The sequence below is a fragment of the Typopeltis vanoorti genome, chromosome 10 (assembly GCF_054136105.1).
Source record: "Typopeltis vanoorti isolate ZY-2024b chromosome 10, IOZ_Tvanoo_1.0, whole genome shotgun sequence".
In the NCBI taxonomy this organism is placed as follows: Eukaryota; Metazoa; Arthropoda; class Arachnida; order Uropygi; family Thelyphonidae; genus Typopeltis; species Typopeltis vanoorti.
In genome coordinates this window covers 122,890,652-122,915,708 of record NC_143558.1, presented here as the reverse complement: position 1 = coordinate 122,915,708, position 25,057 = coordinate 122,890,652, and the positions used below count along the sequence as shown (strand labels likewise).

Below are 25,057 nucleotides of genomic sequence, written 5' to 3'. Positions count from 1 at the left end.
TTGTGATAATAATAATATTCTGTCAAAAAATAAACCCCATGGAATCAAAGATTCATCTAGGAGGTCCTTTTGCCATACACACACACACAGCTCATCATACAGTGCCTTAAACACACTCAAATTCTCTGCAGACACCACACGCTCAGGCAAGACATTCCAATCATTCACAACTCTGCATGCAAAAGCCCTTCTCACTCCCCTGCTCACACCCTCCTCATACAGCTTCCAGGGATGACCTCTGGTTCTCCCCTGATCTCCCACTGTTTTCGGTAGAACCTCTCCAATATTGATCCTATAGCAACCCCTTACTAACTTGTAGGTCTATATCATATCTTCCCTCTTCCTCCTATCCACTAGACTCTGAAAATTGCATCTTCTCAACCTTTCCTCATATTGGACATTATAGAGGTCAGAAACTACCTTAGTCACATCTGGACTCTTTCCAATCTCTTCATCCTTTTGAAAACCAGGTGACCAAATCTGTGCACAGTAGTCCATATATGGCCTAATCAAAGCCTTATACAATGGAACAAGAATCTGCCTACTTCTACAAGTCAGTATCCTCTGCATCATTCCCATAATTCTTTGCGTTGTCCTCATAATTTTGGCAATGTGGCCCTAAATTTCACATACTTATCCACTATCATCCCAGGATCTCTTATTTCCTCCGCTTCCGACAATATAACCCCTCCAAGTATAAATTCTACATCCCATATTTGTTTCCCAAATTTTAAAACTTTACATTTTGCAACATTGAACTCGCATCCCCATTCCCGTGCCCATTCACTCAATTTATTCAAGTCTTCTTGTAAGGCCACAACATCTTCTCTACTCTTCGTGGTTCATCCCAACTTTGCAGTTCTTCCCATTGACTACATTTTGCACATATATGTACCCCCCCCCCTTCTCTCATCTGCCACATACCCAACTGCTGGGACACATGTATACCACAAGCAATGCATGCCACAAAATCCTGCAGTATGTTATGCAAAATACAGTCCTTAAATGGGGGAGGACTTGGTGACACGCCATTCGTAATTGGAGCTGTGGCTACCGCCATCATTCAAACAGTGCGAAGGAACTACTACAACTAAATGCTCTACTATACTATGTTATATGCTCTACTATAAGCTAATTTACTTACGCGATACTATAAGTATAAACTATACAAAATAACGAAATCTTATCTTCTTCTCTTCCACCGGAGATGCATCTGACTCTGACCTTGTCTTCTCGGTAAGAATAAACCAAAAATAACACAATATAAGCAACAACTAAACTCCAAAAGCAGCAACACTGAAGGACACTTGTATTACTGAAAAAAATGTAGCACAATTCACAACAAAAGCCACACTATACATTGATTAAAACCATTTTTTTTTTAGCACAGCTCAAATCTACTACCATGTTCTTCAGCAGCTCTAGATGACTGCCACTTTAATGTTGCAAAATGTAAGGTTATGCATTTCAGGTTAAAAGGTTACATACTGTCTATCACATTAATGGTACTGGATTACATGAAATTGATTAGGCTAGGTATTTGGGGTTAACAGTGGACAGAGAGCTGAAGTTCAGTGGGCATATTGCAAAAGTTGGTAAAATAGCTGAAAGGATTACTTGGATGTTGAAAAATACACTTACAAGTAAAGATTGGGAAGTTATCATCCCTCTTTATATGGATATGATTCGGTCACATCTTGACTACTATGCACAGATTTAGTCACCTGAGTTTCTTGGGGAACAGGGGGTAGAAAGATTCAGAGAAAGGTGACTAAGCTGGTGACAGGTATGGATAGATTGAAGATGTGTGGGTTACAAAGTGGGAAATGATAGAAACTTTTAAGATATTAAAGGGATTTTATAAAACTGATACAAAGGAAAATTTTCGATATATGACAAATGGTCAGCGAACTAGGTGCCAGACGTGGAAGTTGTGTAAGAGTGTGGTTAGTAGGTGTGTGCAGACTAAATTTTTTGTGTGAAGAGCAAGGAATGAGTGGAATGGATTGCAAAATTGATTGTGAGTTCTCTGACAGTGAATGAGTAAGGAAAAGTATGATAGGTTTTGATCACCTTGAAGAAGTAGAGGACTTTGTATACCTTGGATCACACATCTCAGATTCCTTAACAGACATTAAAACAAGAAAACAGAAAGCACCGCAGTTCCACAGAAGTCTTAATAAAGTATGGAAGTCGAGCCTCATCTCAAAGGAAATGAAGATTGGTCTTTACAAGTACACCAGCCAGTCTATCTTTCTGTACGGCTCCCAGACCTGGAACATCTCAACAAAAGCAGTGACCAATATTATATATAGCTTTGGAACTACTTGTTTAAGAAATATCCTGCATTACTCCTGGGAAGACCACATTCTGAACTCTACTATATTAAATGAAACCCAACAAGATCCTCTAGTCAGCATTGTTCAAAGAAACCAAATAAAATTGCTCGGCCACCAACTTAGACATCTACCCTCTGTACCCTTTGATGCTCTGGTCCTCTATGCGCCTACAGATAGGGAAAAAAAAAAGAGGCCTCCTGTATCTTTGCTCCTAAGTTCGTAACTTTCACCATTCCCCTTACATAGTCATTTCTCAGACAATCCTTTCTGGTCACACCGCACATCCACCTAAGCATTCTCATCTCCGCTACCTCCATCCTGCTGATGTTATTATTCCTCATGGCCGCAGTTTCCACAGCATATGTCATAGTTTGTCTCACTACTGTCCTGTAGATTTTGCCTTTTAGATTGATCGGCACCCACTTATCGCGTAGCACTCCAGCCATCTCTCTCCAGTTCCTCCATTCTGCTTGTATCCTGCATCCCACATCCTTCTCAGCCTCACCATCCTCTTTCATTGTTGAACCTAAGTATCTAAAGTCACTGACCTTCCTGATGACATTTCCTTCCAGCTCCAAATCTGTCCCCTGGCTGCCATCCACTTTGCAACACATATACTCCGTCTTACTTCTGCTCAGTCTCATACCTCTCTCTTCCAGTACTTTCCTCCAACTTTCCAGTTTAGCTGCCACTTCTTCTCTTGATTCTGCACACAGCACGATGTAATCTACATACGACATAGCCCAAGGCACGTCTTCTCTCACCTCCTCCATCACAATATTAAACAGGAATGGACTTAATACTGATCCTTGATGCAAGCCAACTGTCACTGGAAAACTTTCTGTCTCTCCCAGGCAGGTTCAACCTCTTGTCCTCACATTTCTGTACATCTCCTGCACCAACCTGACATATTTCTCCGGTACCTTCTTCTCCCTCATACACCTCCAGACTTCTTGCCTTGGCACTCTATCATATGCTTTCTCCAGATCAATAAATACCAGATGTAACTCCCATTATCTCTCTCGAAACTTTTCAATCATCTATCGTAACCCAAAGATAGCATCTGTCGTCGATCGACCAGGCATGAATGTCTAATAATAATAATTCAAAATCTGAACCCAATACTATACCCTTCTAAATCTAACCAATGTTTTATATAAAAGAACAATATTTATTGGTACTAATAAAATTCATGAAAATTAATGAAAGAATCACATGCACAATTCTGGCTGTTTCTCGCTTTATTCTTTCTTTTCTTTTTTTTTAGATGTGAATTCGACCCAAGAAATGTCGTAAACGTATAGTACACTAATATTAGTACCATCGGTGGGCAATGTTTAGCAAATTTCATCTGTACTGCCCTCATATTCTCATATCTTTTTTAATCTTCTGCTGTTCTAATTTATTCAAATACAGGGGCTATCTTATCCTATCCTTAAATTTCTGTTAACCAGAGATTCTTAACATTTTAAGCTGTTAAATCTCAAATCTCATTTCTAACACAAGTGAAATATCCTATTTAAGTTTTCCTTAAGTGAGAGCCAACACTGAAATTTTAGTCAATTACAAACACGTTTATTCTTAGAACTGATTTTTTTTTTTTCAAATATTTCAATAATTATCAATAAAATACATTTGCATTTACTTATTTACAGAGCTTCTTTTGGTAAACAATGGGTGCCAGTATGCATTCTCTGCTAGCAGGAAAAGTTGAATAAAATGATACTGCATCCATATGTCATTGTCAATAATGGTGTGATTATTTATTATTATTATTATTGTTGTTGTTCCGGGCAACTCCAAAGAGTCGACAGACATATCGAGGGAGGCCCTAACATCATGTCAAGAACAACTATTCGACATTCACACAGTATCTGTCATACCTTGTCTTGAACTCACTCACGGTCGTAGCACCCACAACAGACTCTGGAAGCTTATTCCACTCATTCACCACTCTCCAAGTAAAAAACCTAGCTCTAACACCCTTGTCAACCACGCTCTTGCCCAGCTTCCATGCATGGCCCCTAGTCCTCCCCCACCAGTCATATTTTCAAAAATATCTTCTGGATCAATCTTATAAAAACCCTTCAGTAATTTGAATGTCTCAATCATATCACCCCTCCTTCGCCTATCATCCAATTTCTGCAACCCACAAATCTTCAACCTATTCTCATAAGGTTCATTCAACAGACCTGCTATCATCTTGGTCACTCGTCTCTGGACCCTCTCCACTTCCTCCCCATCACGAAGAAACCCTGGTGCCCATAACTGGGCACAGTAGTCCAGATGGGATCTTATCAAGGCTCAATACAGAGGAACAACAACTTGTTTGTCTCTGCATGTTAAAGTATTTTTCAGAAGCCAAGTGATTCGGTGAGCTGTTTTAGTCACTTTTGTAATGTGCCCCCTAAACTTCAATTCGCTATCCACCAACACTCCCAAATCCCTGGCCTCATCAATCTCCTGGAGTACGGTTCCACCAATGCGATATACTGCTGCTATTCTTTTCACCCCAAAGTGCATAACCTTACAGTTTGCCACATTAAATTGACATCCATTTTTCCTAGCCCAGTCCTCCAAAGTATCCAAATCATCCTGTAAAATTTTGACATCCTGTGCACTCACAACTGCTCTACCCAACTTTGCATCATCAGCAAACAAGTGAAGACTTCCTCTCAAATCCTTTCCTATATCATTGATGAACAAATTGAAAAGCAGTGGTCCAAGAACAGAGCCCTGTGGCACTCCACTAGACACAAGATGTCTTTTAGACTCCACTCCTGAATAAACCACTCTCTGGTATCTCTCCTTCAACCACCCTCCTATCCATCTCACCAACCCTATATCTATCCCCATCTGCTTCAGTTTACTGATTAGGGTTCCATGTGGTATCCTATCAAAGGCCTTGGCAAGGTCCAGTAGTATCACTGTAAACCCATTACCCCTATCCAGTTCAGCCATCACTGTGTTATAAAACGTGAGCAAGTTACTGAGGCATGATCTACCCTTCACAAAACCATGTTGTCCCCCATACAATATCCCATTTTCATCTATCCAATCCTGTATTCTTTTCTTGACTAATTTCTCTAAGGCCTTGACAATGATTCCTGATATGCTAATCAGTCGGTAATTTATAACAGCAGTCTTGGAACCACCTTTATGCAGTGGAACTATTTTACCCTCTTTCCACCCCCTCGGGACTAACCCAGACCCGAGACTCAAATTAAACAAAATGGTCAAGGGTACTGACAATTCTTTAGCTGCTTCTCGTACAACACGAGCTGGTATACCATCCAATCCCACAGATGTATTGACATTGAGGTTATGCAACAGACTACTCACCTCCACTTCATTCACCACAATTCACGTATAATCTACTGGTTTATTCGTTTCTGCAATGTCACCACCTGGATGATATATTCTTGCAAAGTGCTCACTCAGTAACTCAACTATATCAACTGATTCGGTTACCTCCCTACCATCGGCATTCTTTAAAATCATTCTGCCATGTACATTTTTCCTTTTTCTTGCTACATATCTAAAAAAACTGTTTAGGATTCTCTTTATCCTGCATGGCCAATGTTCTTTCGTAATCCTTTTTTGCTTTTCTTACCACACTCGTCACCCTTCTGGCCTGCGCCTTATACCGTTCATGTGCCTGCTGGTCACCTTTCTCCTTAAATTCCCTCCATAGTTCTTTCTTTTTTTTGCAGCTCAGGCTTAATGGTGTTATTCATCCATTTAACCCCTACTTGATTTATTATTCGGACTCTAGGTATACAGTCAGCCATTGCTTCATGCAAGCATTTCTTAACTACCTCCCATGCACAATCAACTTCTAGTCCTTGCAGTTGTACATGCCATGGCACTGAACCAAACTTCTAAGCTTGTCATACTTTCCAGCCTGATAATTCCACATGTACCCTGTCTTAAATGAAAATTCTACACCTTTAGCCACCTCCCAAGTCAAGACCCTATGATCACTCTCACCAATTGGTGGCAATGTGGTCATATTTGTTACAGCCAAATCTTCAGATGTAATTACTAGGTCAAGCATTCTCTGACCCCTAGTATTTTCCATTACATGCTGTCGCAGATAGTTATCCCTTAATAACTACATAAAATCCAATTCCTTCCTCTCGTGTGTCCTCTCCTCACCCCAATAATTGCGACCATAGTTGAAATCTCCCATAATAATCACCCTCCTTCCACTCATTTCTTCTATTTGCTTGTGCATACTGTCACCACCATCTTTTCCATCACTTGGTCTATAGCAGCACCCAATTGTATATTTAGATCTGCTAGCCACAATCTCACACCAAATGGCCTCAAATGTGCTCTTTTCTCTATCCTGCAATTCAACTTCTATTCTCCTTGGCTGTAGCTCATCAGCTATCATCAACAATACTCCTCCCCCCATTTTATTCTCTCTGTCATTCCTGAACACACTATATCCATCACAGTCAATCCCACTAGCTATATCATCTACAGTCAGCCATGTTTCACTAATACCAATAACCTGTGGTCTGGAAGTGCTCACTATGGCCAAAAACTCTTCCTTCTTGTTCCTAATACTCCTAGCATTAGTGTACATGAATTTAAGGCCCCCATTAACCCCAACCCTACCTTGATGCCTATTAACTATCCTACTCTGATTTGTTGTCCTTATTTGCTCTGGCATATTATATTCATTCTTACATTCAACTGCCTCCCTAAGGACTGTATATCTACTCCCTCCCCTTAACAAATCTAGTTTCCCTGAATTTGCACATCCACTACATTCAGCAACACTTTCTCAAGTCTTCTCACACCGTAACCATTCAAATGCAAGCCATCCATCTTATATAGATCCTTTCGTCCATCAAACTCACTCCCCATGTCCACAAATTCCATACCACTCGTCATACATAACCCACGCATAAAGTCATTCGCAATTATAGCCCTCCTTTTAAACATTTCACTGTCATACCGTGGCAAAAGACTAACCATTCTAACTCTCTCACTCTTTTCTTTTGCTACCTCAAACAATTCATTCAGGTCTTCTATCATTTCCATTTTATCTCCTTTCAAATCATTCGTACCTGCCACAACAATCATTTCTTTCACCCTTTCCTTTTGCTCTCTAATAGACTCAGTTACATCCTTTATGGTCGCACCAGGTTGGTACGATTTTGTCAAATCCTCTACTAACACACCTCGTACTAATGAGTCTCCATACAGCACTCTATCCTTCATTTTGTTCAAGTTCACATTCATACGTCTATTTTTCCTGTCATAATTTTTATTATTGGCTGGTTCATTCAGTCAACTTTTGTTCATGCACTCTAGCTGCTGTTTTGCCCTTTATATCGCACCATTCAACAACGCGATCTCACTCAATGCATCTATCTCATCTTTTTTATTCTCTGTGAAACCATTAATACTATCATTCACACTTTCTACATTCACACACTCACAATTCTCATGTACAATCTTGTCGTTTCTTGTCATATCCTTATTTTCTTCATTCTGAAGTTTGACAAAAATATCACACTCAGGATCCGAAATACACTTCAATTCCTCATTCTCCCTACATTTTCTACACACATTCACTCCTTTATCATCATCTAACCACACTCCGACCGCATTCCGCAAAGCGTACATTTTGCAGCTAGTACACTGACTTATTTCTTTTATACTACCGTTCTTTGATAAAGATGGTGAACCATCATTACTGGTGCCATTTTCCTTCGAACCGGAGCCATAATTATTTGCAACGTATTTTATCAAATTATAAGTTATAACACACCAAAAACACACAAACAGACGCACCAAAATACGCAAGGCAAACAAAACTACGCAATATTAAGTAAATTTATCAACGATAACTGAAAATAATACTTATCTTATCAGGAGCTTGCATGAACACTACACACTACGATATCAAAGATTTGTTTTTAAACATGTAATACATTAGTGCTGTAATACATTCACGTCGTCGACGGGAATCGAACCTAGGACACTCCTTCCCCAGACATGGTTGCAAAGCGCATAACCACTAGGCTAACTGCGCAGCATATAAACACACACACGGTATTTGACATGTTTTAGGATGAATCATAAGGTTCATCTTCACTGGAAACCATAACTGACTAATTCAGACAAGCAAAAAATTCTTAATTAACATAGCTGCTGCAGGCTAGGGAAAACAAAAATAAATGAGGCAACAATTCAGAAGATTTAACAGAAAGTCTATGGAAAAAAAAATTAATTACATCTATGGTCATTCCAATTTATATCGACTACGTAACAAGACCTCTGAGCTCTTCTTGAACAAATGTTCATGTTTAAAATTACTTCCGTGAAAATGCTGCATGGCAAAACAGAGGGACTTTCCAAAAATCTGGCCTAGTTGGCACAGTGGTTAGTGTGCACCCATTCTCCAACCAACAGGTCGCAGGTGAAAATATTGCCATGGGCATGGATGTTTGTCACTGTCTTTAGGTGGAAGATGAATTTCATCACCCAGTGTGAGACCACTATCCCCACTAATTTGAGGCCATTAGTGTTTAAAATTACTTCCGTGAAAATGCTGCACGGCAAAACAGAGGGACTTTCCAAAAATCTGGCCTTGTTGGCACAGTGGTTAGTGTGCACCCGTTCTCCAACCAACTGGTCGCAGGTGAAAATATTGCCATGGGCATGGATGTTTGTCACTGTCTTTAGGTGGAAGATGAATTTCATCACAGAGTGTGAGACCACTACCCCCACTAATTGGAGGCCAGAAGTGGCTTGAAAAAGTTCCATGTTTGGTCTGTATCGCAGGGTTTCTGTACTATCTGAAATAAATAAAAAATTACTAAAATATATAAAAAAAAATTGATAAAAATTAAAAAAAAAATCCTTAGCTTACTCACAGTACAAATGTACTGTAGGTTTACTAATAACATAATAAATTTAGTTTAATCCTTTATCCAAGTGTGAGCAAACAAAGTTTGCGCCTGAAAGTATCTTCAGGACTGGGTTAAGATGGTACAACACCAGGGCAACTCGTTGCAAAGGTGGAGCAAGCTACCAACACTCCTATCTCAGGATCTCTTATAATGCAAAACACATCTCCTTGCGGATATGTCTAATGTTATGCATTAAGGGAAGGGCCACTACCCAGACTAGTTTCGACCTTTATTGAGGTCTCTTCAGTGGGAGCCAGGCCCAAGTGGAGATATCAGGCAGAAGCATTAGTAGGTCATCTCTACCTATAGGAATTGCCAATTGGTGTGCCACCCTTTTATTAATAATTTACTCTGGATTTAGAGAAAGATGTTAAAAAAGTTTATTTTCCACTTGGTTAGAGTATAATAAATTTAGTTTAATCCTTTATCCAAGTGTGAGCAAACAAAGTTTGCGCCTGAAAGTATCTTCAGGACTGGGTTAAGATGGTACAGCACCAGGGCAACTCGTTGCAAAGGTGGAGCAAGCTACCAACACTCCTATCTCAGGATCTCCTATAATGCAAAACACATCTCCTTGCGGATATGTCTAATGTTATGCATTAAGGGAAGGGCCACTACCCAGACTAGTTTCGACCTTTATTGAGGTAACCCACTTGTCTCACACCATTCTGGTGTGAAACAAGGATGTACATTATCCCCTCTGTTATTCATTATCTATATAGATCACATTATGAAGGAAAATGCTATTAAACATGATATCAAAATTGGAGATGTTGATGTCAGCTCTTTGCTTTAGGCGGACGATGTTATACTTATCAATAAATCTGCTACAACTCTGCAAGATTCCCTGACTAAATTGAGTAACTGTTGTAATAGATATGGTATGAAGGTCAGCAATAAAAAGACAATGAAAATAGGCAGAATCGTTTAAAATGTCAACTGCATTGTGAACGGAGAACCTGTGGAACAAGTAAAACATTTCAAAAAATGTGCTGATAGGAGGTCGGTGATAACGTAACCTAAATCATTATAAATTATATTCTTTACCCAAGTATAAGCAAACAAAGTTTGCATATGATGCATCTAAACAACTAGGCTCTTGTATATAGAATGTTTTGATTTCACATCGATTGTATTAGTGGTATCCATAATGCAAAAAGCATTATGGGAAGGCACTACACAGACCAGTTTTGATTTTTAATGATGTCTCGTCAGTGGGAACCAGACTCAGGAAGATACCAAGTTTGAATATAATTTCTTATCAAATATAATTTACTTCGTAACAAAAAAAACTTTCAACAACTATCTGTACTTGCATTTGAAAAATACATGACTTCTAGAATCAACCTTTGTCTCTTCCTCGGTATATTTGGAGAAAGATTAAAATCTCACACACAATTGTCTTGGTTTATTAAGATTAAGGCACTAAAGTGATTAGAAGAGATAGTGCTAATGCTTAATGCTATATTTCCCCAATTTAATATTACTTCCAAGCCTCCATGGAGTCTGAAGACTTACTGTAGGAGGTTAAACAGTCACAGACCCAATAACAATCATACCTTGGCTTGAATACATTAAATGCCAGAGCATTTGCCACTCACTCCATCAATGCATTCCATTCATTAACCACCTGCTAAGCAAAAACTCTTCTTTTTGTTTCCCATTCCTCTCATTCACAATTCTCCAAACAAAAAATCTAGTCCTCACACCCCTACTAACCAAACCTTCATTCAACTTCCAGGGGAAAACCCCTTATTCTGGTCCCTCTAGCCAAGTGCTGAAATATTTCACCTACATGAATCCTATAAAACTCTTTAAGAAACTTAAATGTTTCTATCATATCTCCTCTTTTTCTCCTCAACCAACTTCTGCAACCAACACACACCCTCAATCTATCCTCATAGGCAACATTCCACAGGAAACTCACGATCTTGTTCACTCGCCTCTGAATCCTTTCCACTGCTTCCTCATCCCCAAGAAACCTAGGAGATGTATTAAAACTTTATAAAGCAGAATAACAACTTTCTTATCTCTACATGTTAATATATTTTTCAATAGCCAAGTAATCTTATGGGACTACCTTAGCAATATGTCCTCTAAACTTGAACTCTGTCTACCACCACCCATAAATCTCTAGCTTCATTTATTTACTGGAGTACAGTGTCACCAATGTGATGAACGGCTTCTAATTTATTTATCCCAAAATGCATAACTTTATATTTCTCCACATTAAACTGAAACCCATTATCATTTGACCATACTGACAACCTATTTAAATCATCCTGCAAGCTCTAGACATCGTCCTAACTATTACTCTACCTAACTTTGCATCATCAGCAAAAAACTGAATATTTCCTATATCATTTATGTACAAATTAAACAGATGGTACCAGCACTGAACCTTGCAGCACACAACTAGTCACCTCGATTCTGTCCCCCTCCATATACCACTTTTTGATATCTGTCCAGCAGCCATCTGGGTAGTGTCCCTTCCCTTAATGCATAGCATTATACATATCCACAAGGAAATGTGCTTTGCATTAAGAGAGATACTAAACAAGGAGTGATGAGAGCTTGGTCCACTTTTGCTATGAGTTGCCTCAGTCCTGAAGTATCTTCAGGTGCAAACTTTGTTTGCATACATTTGGATAAAGGATTAAACTAAATTTATTATAGTCTAACCAATTGAAAAACAAACTTCTAACAGTCATCCTGCTATCCGTTTAACCAGTGTCATATCCATCCCCATTTGTTCTAATTTGCATAACAGAGTCAAATGTCTTTGCAAAATCCAGGAAAACTGTTTAGCCATTTCCTTTATCCAACTCAGCTGTTACTCTATTATAAAAAGTTAGTAAATTACTACGGTATGACCAACCCTTCACAAAGCCACGTTGATCCTCATATAGTATCACATTTTTATCTACCCATTCTTGAATTCTCGTTTTTTTTTTTTTACCAATTTTTCTAGTACTTTTACCACCACGCCTGAGGTAATGATTGGTCTATAATTTGTAACTATAGTCTTAGAAACTCCCTTATGCAAACGAATTATTTTGCCCTCTTTCCACTCCCTAAGAACTCTACCAGAGCTGAGCCTTAAATTAAAGAGCCTAGTCAGAGGCATTGCCAGTTCCCTTGCACATTCTTGTTAAACCCTAGTTGTTATCCCATGTAATCCCCCAGCTGTATTTACATCGAGATTCTGCAATATCCTAAGGATAAGGACCTCAAATTCATCCACCTCTGTTCCCACATTAGTGTCACATAGGTTAAAGCAGTAACCTCACTAGGATGATACATTCTTGCAAAGTGGCCACTCAGTAATTCAATTATTTAATCTGCTTCTGTCTCCTCATAACTATCATCTCTCATTAAGGTTAATCTTCCATAGTCATTCTTCCTCTTACTTGCCACATACAGAAAGAACTCTGGGATTTCCTTTGGCCTGCTCGGCTAGATTCTTCTCATAATCTGATTTTGCCTTCCTTGCCATGCTGGTCACCTTTCTCTTTATATACCCTCCACAGCATTTTCTTCTTCTGCAGCTCGTGTTTAATGATATTTCTCATCCACCTAACTCCTGCCTGATTAACCCTCCTTACCCTAGATATATAATTTAATATCGCTTAATCTAGATGACCCTTAACTAAAGGGTCAGGAATGACCTCTCATTCTCATATCACCCATTATACTATGCAATCATTCATGTTTGATAGACTCCATTCACCAAATTATTGTCTCAAATCGTATCACTCCTCCTTTCCACCAAGCTTTGAAGACCACGTTTCCTCAATCTTTTTTTTACTCTTGAGAGACACTTGTGACATTATAATTAAGAATTACAGACAGGTTAACACAAGAATATTTTAATATTTCCAAATATTTCAGTCTGAAACTAAGAGACTATCTTTAGTGGCTACATAGGAACAGTTTTTTTAACAAGGTTAAAAAAAGATTGGCTCAGCATGGGATAGAAACAAGAAACAACATCCTCTGGTCCAAGACTCACCTTCTATATGGTTGTCGCTATAAATTTGAATGCCTATTTAAAGAAAGTGCTGAGGCCTTACTTCAATGCCCTAACTCGAATCAAAATGACTGTATATCCTTAACAAAAATATGGGGAAGTTTAATCAGGATAACACATTAATTAATTTTTTTTTTTCAATTGAGACTTTTAATTCCTACATTAGTCATCATCAAATTCCTGCCATGTACTCTCAAGGGGTGTACAGGATATGATAGTACTACATGAAAAATTTACATCATTACTAACTTCTTATCTACAATTTTCCTCCAGATTAGTCTGTTACTTGTCAAGACTCCAATATTATCGGATCTTATATTTCTATCGTCTAAAGCACTTTGCACCATATCAATCTACCTATATTTTGGCCTTCCTCTAGGTCGTTTTCTTGCCAACCTGCAGAAAACACTTGTTTTGCTAATCTTTCCTTGCCCATTCTGTTTAAATGACCATACCACCTGAGATTAGCACTGCTAACACATTCCTAGATGCTGACAATGTCAAGTACTTTACTAATATCCTTGTTTTTTTATATGATATTGCCACTGATGCCATCTGTTCACACCTCTAATCTTTCTCAGGATTCTCATATCTGCAGTCTCTAGTCTTTGGTCAAGTGTTTTACTTCTGACCCAGCTCTCAGATCCATAAGTTAAAACTGGTTTGAACACTGTCTTGTATACAGCTAATTTAGTGTTCTGACTAATTTCTCTCTTATTCCATATGAATTTATTCAATTGACATCCTACCATACAAGCTTTATTGATTCTGTTGTCCATTTCCATATTTAATTAACCATCTTCACTAAAAATCGTGCCTAAATAGGTGAAATGTTTTACTTGTTCCACAGGTTCTCCGTTCACAACGCAGTTGACATTTTAAACGATTCTGCCTATTTTCATTGTCTTTTTATTGCTGACCTTCATACCATATCTATTACAACAGTTACTCAATTTAGTCAGGGAATCTTGCAGAGTTGTAGCAGATTTATTGATAAGTATAACATCGTCCGCCTAAAGCAAAGAGCTGACATCAACATCTCCAATTTTGATATCATGTTTAATAGCATTTTCCTTCATAATGTGATCTATATAGATAATGAATAACAGAGGGGATAATGTACATCCTTGTCTCACACCAGAATTAACATTAAACCATCTTCCTGTACTATCTAACTGCTGAATTACAACTCAAATAAAGATCAAGTATTGCTTGATATAATGCCCCATTGACACTACATAACTGTAGCATATTGAATAGCTTCTCTCTTGGCACCTTGTCATATGCCTTTTCCAGATCTACAAAACTTAAATAAAAATCTTTGTTATATTCCCATGATTTCTCAACTATTTGTCGTAAAGTGAAGATCTGATCCTGACAGCCTCTATTTGGCCTGAATCCAGCTTGTTCTTCACCAAGCTTTTCTTCCACAATTCTTCTCAACCGTTTCTCAAGTATACTTGCATAGATCTTGCCAGGAACACTCAGTAGAGATGTACCTCTGTAATTCTCACATTCAGTTTTATTTCCCTTTTTATATATGGGTACTATAACAGCTCTACTTCAATCGTCTGGAATTCTTCCCTCTGTCCAGGCATTCTGAACTATGCAGTGCAGCCACTGCAAGACTTTTATACCACCATACTTCAGAATTTCTGGTCGAATATCATCTCCTCCTGCTGCCTTTCTACATTTCAAGCCTTTGATGGCTTTTTCTACTTCAAGTATGGATATGTATTCCTGACTGCATGCCTGGTCAGTGTTTTTTTTTTATCACTGCTCGTTTCACTTAGCAAATTTTCAAAGTAATTACTCCATACTTCAAGGATATCTTTTTCTCCCATTTTCATGTCACCTTTATCATTTCTAACTCCTTTTACAGCACTCTGTCCTCCATTCCAAAGCTTCTTCAACAACCTCCAGAATATTTTGCCACCTTCTTGATATTTATTTTCTATATTCTTGCCAAAGTCCTCCCATGGCTTTTGTTTAGCTAGTTTTACACACTGTTTAGCTTTCTTACATTTGTCTCTATATTCTGTAAGAGTAAAAGCTGACTTATTTGCCAGGAACTTTTGATATGCTTTCTTCTTTTCCTTCACTGCCTCTTTAACTTCCTGTGCCCACCATGGAATTATAATTTTTCTATCCTTGCAGACAACTTTACTACATGCCTCTCTAGCTGAATCAATCAGGGTTTTCTTCAAGGCTTGCCACCAAATCTCCAAGGTTTGGTTCCTGTTCTCAAACTCTTTCATTTTTCCTTCAATAATCTTTGTGTATTTTAGACTACAGTTCACATCTGAGAGCTGCTCTACTTGTATTCACTTTAAAACTTTCTTACATGTTATAACTAAGATGAAAAGCCAAACAGCTATTTTTTCTGGCAAAGTTAATTAAATTAAGGGGATAAAAATCCCTTATTATTTTACAGCCAGTATGCAAAACTCTAAGATCGAAAACTACGATCTAAGAGTTTCTCCTTGGGCACACCTTTCTGGCATTCATATAGTGAAGGTATGTAAGTTCTTTTCACTTAAACTTTGATATCATCCAGGTCTAGCTACTCACTGATGAGACCTCAAAAAAAGGTTGAAACCGGTCTGGGTAGTGACCACTCCTCATAATGAAAAGCATTATTACATCTCCTAAGAGCTGTGTGTTTTTACATTATGAGAAAATATCAAGGATAGTGAGGGAGCTTGCATCACCTTTGCTTTGAGTTGACTGGGTGCTGTACTACTAGGTGGTCACTTACGCTTGGATTCGTCGATAGTTCTTCAGCATGAAACTCTTAGATCGTAGTTTTTGATCTTAGATTTAAAATAATAAGGGATTTTTATCCCTTTAATTTTCTTACATGTTATTGTTTTCAATATGAAATTCAATTTCATCCTGCTCAAGACTAAAAAGTGATCATTTCCAATTTCAAATCCTCTGTACACTCTGGTGTCCTGCACCAGGGAGAAAACGTCACTATCAACAATAACATAGTCAATGAGACTTTTCTTATTCCTTTCCTCTTCTCTCTATGTGAATTTGTGTACATTTTTATGTTGGAACATGGTGTTAGTAATAACCAGTCCACGTCCTGAGCAGAAATCCACAGGTATTTGCCATTATTATTAGCTTTGCTCTTTTCTCCAAATTTTCCCAAAATATTTTTGTATGTCTCACAATAATTTCCTACCCTCTGTTATTTAGATCCCCAACAAGGACCAACTTTTCCTTTTTCATTGTGTCAGCTGTTTTCTCTAAATCCTCAAAAAATTCCTCTTCTTTTACCTTAGTAGAAGCTTCTGTGGGACCATAGGCACAAATAAGTCTCAATGTCCAGTTCCCCATTCTGATCACTCTACTTGAGGATGCCAGCCATTCAAGAAGATTAGCCTCGTATTTTGTGTCAAAAATTATGGCTACTCCTTCTTTTCCTTGATTGTCATTGCCTGAATATAACATTTTGTATTTATTGCTCAGAAAGATCTCACCAGTTTTTGTCTTTTTTATTTCAGTCACCCCCCCATATGTCGATCTGGTACTTATCTAATTCCTCAGGCAGCTCCATTTCTTTGTCATTCAGACTTCTTATGTTGATAGTACCGATCTTTAACTCTGGTGATGTTGAGTTGGGGTGTTTTTTCAGATTTGTTCCAGTAGTTGACTTTTTGCTGTTCACCCTGGTTCCCTGGTGAAAACAACAGGGGCCTTGTTTAACCAGGCGATGCCCCAGCTGGTATGAAATTTTGTCATGTTGTACCATCATTTTATATTTTGGTTTAAGCCAATAAGAATACAATTTGGTCGACTAAATCCCAAATTGCCAGCCCATCCTTGTTCATTCAGTATCCAGGTAGATACCCAACAGGGTGCACCACGAGAAGGTAAGGATTGGACATTAGGTCAGAAGCGCAGGTCAGTTCACTGCATTCCTTTAAAGGCTATGTGGAAGTCTCCTCTCAGTTATACAGCTATGACCCTTAAGCACCCCGACTTGCAGGAACATGTTGTTAATATAATTATTATTTTATTATTATAAGGTTACCTCCATGGTGTCCAATGACTCATCATGGGAGATCCAATCTATCCACACAATCTATCATACCTCTACTTGAACCTATTCCACTCATTCAAACTCTCCAAGCAAAAAATCTAATCCTCACACCCCTACTAATAACGCTTGCTGCAACTAGCTTTTCAACGGCAATGTGCAAGATTTTATTTTTTGGTCCCCCTTAATGGGGAAAAAAAAACAAAAAAAAAACATATACAATAGAAATAGTTTGATTAATTTTTAACTTTAACCAAAAACATCACAGAATTGGCCCCAATGTGGCAAAATTTAAGATGTGAAAATGAAAATATAATAGTGATTATTTTTTTGAAACCCCATTTCATCCCTCTCCATTGAGGTCTCTTCAGTGGGAACCAGACCCAGAGGTGATATTAAATTACTCTCTTCCAACTACATGTAAATGTGTTCTTCAGTAGTCAAGTAATCTTATGGGTTACCTAGCAACATTTCCTCTAAACTTTAACACCATCCCCTAAACTCCAGCTTCATCTATTTTATGGAGTACAGTGCCATCAATGAGATGAATGGGTTGTAATTTATTTACCTCAAAATGCATAACTTTACATTTCTCCACATTAAACTGACACCCATTATCTTTTGATCATACTGACAACCTATTTAAATCATATTGCAAGCTCTCCACATTGCCTTGATTAACTATTACTCTACCTAATTTTGCATCATCAGCAAATAACTGAATATTTCCTTTCAGGTTATTTCCTATATCATTTACGAGAAGGGGTCTGAAAGGTTCTTGGACTTGGCCATAATTGGCAAAGCTATTGGCACGATTTTCTTTTTCTAAGTTGGTAAATCTGTCATAAGCATCCATGTGAAATTGCAAGTCATTATATCAAGTGGTTTGTTTTATACAGCTGTCTGAATCAAAGGTGTTGTCTGTATCCCTTAAAATGGATAAATTGAGTATTGTGCAGTTATAAAATTCTTTGTAAAAGAAGGTTTAACAACAAAAGAAATTCATTTGAAGTTCATAAAAGTTTAGGAACTCTTCTCCTTCATTTTCGACAATTAAGAAATGGGGCTGCTGAGTTTAAACATGGTCGTACCAGCCTTGAAGATGATCCACATGAAGGATGTCCAAAAGTGTAACAACATCAGAAATCATTGATCAAGTGCACGAAATAATATTGGATGACTGGCGAGTCAAAGTGCATGAAATTGCTGAGACTATAGGCATTTCAAAAGAAAACGTGTAGGATATATTTTGCATGAAAAATTGCAAATGAAAAAGCTTTGCACAAGATGGTGCCGCACTTGGTCATAGTAGATCAAAAAAGCACTCGTATGAAAATCTCGCTGAACAGTGCTTGGAGTTAATAAGAATAAAACTGAATTTGTACTTTGATTTATTACTATAGATGAAACTTAGATTCACCATTACCCACCAGAATCCAAACAGCAGTCAAAACAGTGGACAGAAGCCGGTTGTTCAGCGCCAAAGAAGACAAAGTGGGTTCCCTCAGCAGGAAAGGTCAAGGCATTGGTGTTTTGGGATGTAAAAGGCATTTTGTTTATTAATTATCTTGAAAAAGGTAAAACAATGATGGGGAATAAAATTCGTGAGAAAAGACCCGGTTTGCAGAAGAAAAAAATCATCTTTCATCAGGACAATGCACCTGCCTATAGTTCACCCACAGATTAGAGACCCTTCGACACTTCTGCACATGTCCCAAAAAGGAGAATCCATTCCGATAATAGGGTAACCAATCCATTTTCTGGAATGAGGTTGTTTATTATTACAGGTTGGAAAATTTAGTTTTTCTTTTACGAACATTGTCATTTTTAAAGTGTAACTATTTTGCTATTATAACAGTTGGGAAAATGTATGTGGAGTATTAACAAAATTTTAAAAAAAATATAGTATAAAACAAAAATTTAACGAAATTTATTTTTAAGAAAGTTTTCTATAAAATAAAAATAATTATACAGAAAAACAGAAATTTTTTTCAAATGAACTTAGATATTCTAAACTTACAGTTGAGAGAACTGAGACACTTTAATGTCCTAAACCAATTAATTATTTATGACTTGTTGTGACTCTTTTAACAAACCCATGCAAAAAAAAAGGTTGGAAAAAAATACCATTATCAAATCCTTTTAATCTTCATAGTCATCTGAATCGGTGTCCGAATCGTCATCACTTTCACTTAAACTGATCACCAAAGGTTCGCATAATTCTTCGATAATTCTGTCTCTGTCCCAATACATATTTTCCAGTGAGGTGACATGACAGTAATATTTTCCCCAGTTTTGAACTGTAATACTTTCAATCACCTGTTCTGAAAGCTTAAAAAGTTTTGACATGTCATATCCCCAGTTATGTTGCGATGGCGAATGAAACTTTTCACTTCTGCCCAAACATACTCAATAGCATTAATATCACAATGATATGGTGGTAGCCTCAAAGCTAGAAATCCATGCTCTTTGAGCATTGTGTCGAATTTAAATAGTTTAGTTGTGGGCGAGTTTCTTTTGACCAAATTAAGCAATTCAATTTTTCGCAAATCTGGAATGAGAATCGTTATTTGCAGAGAGCCAATCCATAAGAACTTGCTTCTTATTAGACCCAATTTGGAACTTTGTTTAATCGAATAGAGTAATATGAAGCATTATCAATTATAGCAACAGCATTTTTAGGAAAGTTGGGAATCAGTTTTTCTTCTTCCCACTTTTCGAGGACAATAGAATTCATTTGTCCATGGTAATCTCCAGTAGTTGAATTGGCTTTGTATAGTGTTTGAATTCAGTAAAAAACCCCATTTCTCCACCCGCAAACAAAATTATTATGCGCTGCGAGGCATTTCCGATTTGTAGCACTCCACATTCTTCTTTAGACTGCCAACATTTTCCATAAGTTAAATTACTATCAATCCAAGTTTCATCTAGATACACAATCGGTCTTTTCTCCTCCCTGAAACTTCATATTGCTCTCAAATACTGTTCTAGATAAAACAATGTCACTTCGCTCAATTATAGGTTACCTTTTATTCTGGGACTTTTTAAAACAAAATCTGATTTCATTAAGTATTTTCTTTAAAGTTTCTTTCTTCCAAGGAAAATTAATTTTTTCTTTAAGCACAGGAATCAATTTTGGAACAGTTGGCACTCTTTTCTCGACCACGTAAAATTCGTGGATAGTTCTTCTTATAATGTCTACATCAAAATCATTCAAAGCTACGGTTTCAATGGTTTTCTTTCTCTGGTGCTTTTTTTTACGAGATTTATATTTTGGCTTACCTTCACCTTTTGATTCCCTACCAATTCTTTTAACAGTCGACCCCGATATGCCGCACTTGCATGTTTTATGACTTGAGAAAGGGGAACAAGGAGACTGCCTTTTAACGATTCTTTTTTGCAGAATGTCAGCACATTATTCAATATTCTTTTGCAAGAGCTACTGAAACATTTAACAACAGAACTTGTTGACTGTACTGGATCCATCATACAAATTAATAATAATAAAAAAAAAGCTACTACTAGTAAAGCGACAGACAAGAAAGCATGTGATTTTGCATGTTGGCGACCAATTCGTACATCCTTCATTTCTTTCTCCTTTTCAGCATGAATCGACTATTCTTGGCAAAACGCCAAGCAGAGATCTACAAACGGTGGGCATACTATACAAAGGTGTTTTGGCAATGGGAAAATTAAGGGATCTGCACTATAAAAGAGATAAATGGCACTGGAGTATCGCTGGAATTAATGTATTAGTCTTAAGGGAGATTATGTTGAAAAAAAAAATTTTTTTTTTTTTCAATTATAAATTCATTTTTTACTTGTTAGGCTGAGAACTTTTAACAGACCACCTTCATATGTACAAAATAAACAGCAATAGTCCCAGCACTGAATCTTGCAGCACACTATTAGTCACCTTTTTTCACCTCAATTCTGCCCTTCACATACCACTTTTAATATCTGTCCAGCAGCTGCCCTCTTATCCACTTATAAGAGGGAAGCTGCTGGACAGATATCAATAAGAGTGTCATGTCCATCCCCATTTGTTCTAATTTGCATAACAGAGTTCCATATGGTATTCTGTCACAATAACATGGAAACACGTAATTAAAATTCTAAAACACGTTTTAGTACAGCATACCAGCACCTCTGGTATGCTGTACTGTTGTGTCCTGTCCCAAAAAAAAAAAGCACTAACATATATAACACATATTACACAAGACAAATTTGTGACATTATCTTACTAAAAGTCATTAGTGGATTTATTTATTTAAATTAAGGGGATATTAATCCCACATTGTTTTAAAATCGAATAAGAAACTCAAAGATTGGAATCAGAGAGTTTCATGCTGAATATAGTAAACTATAAAAGTATCGGCAATAAGTGAGCTAATGCAAGTAATCCTAGTACGTAGTACAATCTCGGGCAACTCGCAGCAAAGGTGGTAAAGTTCTGATCACTATTCTTGGTATTTTCCATAATGTAAAAACACATTTCCTAGGAAATGTATGCTGTTATTACATTATGGTGGGAGGTCACTACCCAGACCGGTTTCAGCCTTTTTTCAGGCTTCATCAGTGAGTAGCTAGACCAAATAGATACCAAAGGGTATAGTGAAAAGAACTTATATACTCTGCTATACGAGTTGTCGAAAAGGTGCAACCCATTAAGTTACTTAAATATAAAGAGCCGACAGGCTTCATTTCGGCGATATAAACATTATTTAAATTAAGGGGATATTAATCCCACATTGTTTTAAAACCGAATAAGAAACTCAAAGATTGGAATCAGAGAGTTTCATGCTGAATATAGTAAACTATAAAAGTATCGGCGATTACTAGCGTGAACTAATGCAAGTAATCCTAGTACATAGTACAATCTCGGGCAACTCGCAGCAAAGGTGGTAAAGTTCTGATCACTATTCTTGGTATTTTCCATAATGTAAAAACACATTTCCTAGGAAATGTATCCTGTTATTACATTATGGTGGGAGGTCACTACTACCCAGACTGGTTTCAGCCTTTTTTGAGGCTTCATCAGTGAGTGGCTAGAGCAAACAGATACCAAAGGGTATTTAAATAATGTTTATATCACTGAAATGAAGCCTATTGGCTCTTTATATTTAAGTTATTTATTTATATTTACATCAACATATCCTGGAAATATTAATTTCTATCAAATTAAAATATCAATCTCTTACTTAAAATAAACAGCCAATAGGCTCTTTATTTTAAGTAAGATAAATAATGTATTATTTATCTTACTTATAAATATTGCCAAAATGTATCATTTAAATAATGATACACTTTGGCAATGTATCATTATTTAAATGAAGGGGATATTAAATCCCACATTCTTTCAACGCCAAATAAGAAACTCAAAGATAGGAATCAAAGAGTTTCATGCCGAATATAGCAAACTATAAAAGTTTCGGCGGATTGTAGCATAAGCTAAAGCACATAGTTCAACACTAGAGCAACTCATTGCAAAGGTGGGGAAAGTTCTGATCACTATTCTTAGCATTTCCCATAACATAAAACACATTGCCTAGGAGATGTATGATGTTAAATATTATGATGGAAGGTCACTACCCAGACCGGTTTCGACCTTTATTGAGGTCTCATCAGTGAGTAGGTAGACCTAGGTAATACTGAGATTATAGCGAATAGAACTTTTATATACTTTGCTATACGAGTTGTCAAAAAGGTGCACCCATAAATTACTTAAAATAAAGAACCAATAGGCTTCACTTCAGCGATGTCAATCTCTTATTTTAAAGTTCAACCTATGTTCATTTACAAAAATATGTCTCTTTCACAACTTAAGAGAAATTTTATTGTTGAAAGCTGTTTTTAAATAATGTCTATGTGCTAATTTCATATGTTTTGGGTATTCATTAAGTGTTTTTCATCTCCTTTGGACTGACAACTTAGTGAAATTAACAAACAGGTTACTTTTGAATCCAATTTGTTGCTTGTTTTTTTTTTAAATTTCTGTTTGTCAACATTAGGAATAATAATTTTAGAAATGAGGAAAAAATAGAACTGATATTAAAAATATAGGAAAAGTAGAAAAGCATATACAGACCATGTATATTTCACATGGAAAGTTACATTACTTTTCTGAATGATAATATAAGACGTGTTCAAAAAAAGACTGAACTTTTGCTATAAAGACCTTATTGCTCATTTTACAACATTTTAAGCACTGTCCTCTTCAAAGTAGTCCTCTCTACTGGCAAAAAGTCATTCCCAACATTTCTTCCGTTGTTGGAACGCTTCCCGGAACACTTTATTTCTGTGATGGTGAGCAGTTCTCTTATCGCATTTTCCTGAATCTCCTCTATGGTTTGGAAACAACATCCTTTCAAAGTGGTTTCAAGTTTGGGAAACAGGAAAAAGTCTGCTGAGCTGAGTCCGGAGAATAGGGCGGATGGGACTTCTCTTTCTGATTGTAAGTCAACAAATGCAGCACAAATTTTGCACTGACACAATGCATCTGAAGTTTTTCAATCAAAATTTGGTGGCAAGATCCTATGCTGATGTCTACTTCATCAGCAACTTCTTGGATAGTTAAACTACAAATTCTATGAATAAAAGCATGAACTCTCTCTCTTGACATGGTCATTGTCTGTTGATGTGGAAGGTTGTCCAGGCCTGGGATCTGAACTGACTGATGTTCGGCTCTTCTTAAAATGCTTAAACCACTCATAGTACTGCATTCAGCTCATACAGTCCTCCAAGTTTGCAGCAAAATTTCACACGCACACATTATTCTTCAAGCTCTTTCATTGTCATTATGTAACTAATCCAATGAACAGCTTGTGCACGTGCTCACTTCAGCGGATATAACTCAACGACTGATGCTCACCACAGAATCAGGCAAGTGGCAGTTTGTTGTCAAAACCTGCCACTAGGTGTGCTCAGCAGCCACAGCATGCTCTCTGTGCTGGTTGGCATGCTATTTAAAAAGTTCAGTCTTTTTTTGAACATCTCTCATACATGAAACACAAGCAATTAGGGGTAGTAGTCATCTAAACTTACCTCTGTGAAGCAGATCCATCAGCAATGTGAGATGCATTTTGAGAATTCTCATGATTTTTCATGCAATATTTGGTTTCTTTTGCCTTAGCTTTCATATCATTATGTAGTTCTTCGAACCGCTCTTCAATTTTTGCCTGTAACACAGCAGCTCTCACATCGTATTCTGACCAACTCTGTGACTTTTGTAATGAACTAGCATCAAGGAAATGACTTGCAATTACTACTTTTGCACTAGCATCACTTGAACTTCGCCTCTGGGAATGGTTACTGAAAGATTTGGATATAGCACCAGTAGAGTTATCTGACTGAGATAAAGAAACCTGGGCTTTAATATTTGCAGAATTTTCTAACTCAAGATTATTTTTTCTATCATCTTGAGAAGAATCAGGATTGTCAGTATTCTGTAGTAGCTGCGCTGAGTTCTCACAAATCAAGTCACCAGTGGGTTGCACTTTTGCCAAATCTATTAAAGGCTTCTCCATGCTTTACCTATGAGATAAATTGTTTTTATGTTAAATGTAGTGATAATGTACAATAATAATAATAAAAACTATCATTAATCTATATCAAAGTTTGGCAGCATCTTCATTACTTACTTAAGAGTGCCTTGATTCTACCATGAACAAATAAATTAACTAAGACCATTACATTTAGGTCACTCCCG

General features: G+C 37.2%; 1 protein-coding gene across 3 annotated transcripts in view; it reads right to left on the bottom strand.

The window, feature by feature from the left end:
- The window catches only part of LOC150102756 (guanine nucleotide exchange factor for Rab-3A-like), a 242,009-nt gene that overhangs the window by 198,337 nt on the left and 18,615 nt on the right, over positions 1–25,057 (bottom strand). For all 3 annotated transcript variants that reach the window (XM_090398866.1, XM_090398865.1, XM_090398867.1), the window contains exon 2: positions 24,394–24,882. In XM_090398866.1, the coding sequence (XP_090254992.1) occupies positions 24,394–24,875 (482 nt within the window). In that variant the 5' untranslated portion in view covers positions 24,876–24,882. The remainder of the gene's footprint in view (positions 1–24,393; positions 24,883–25,057) is intronic.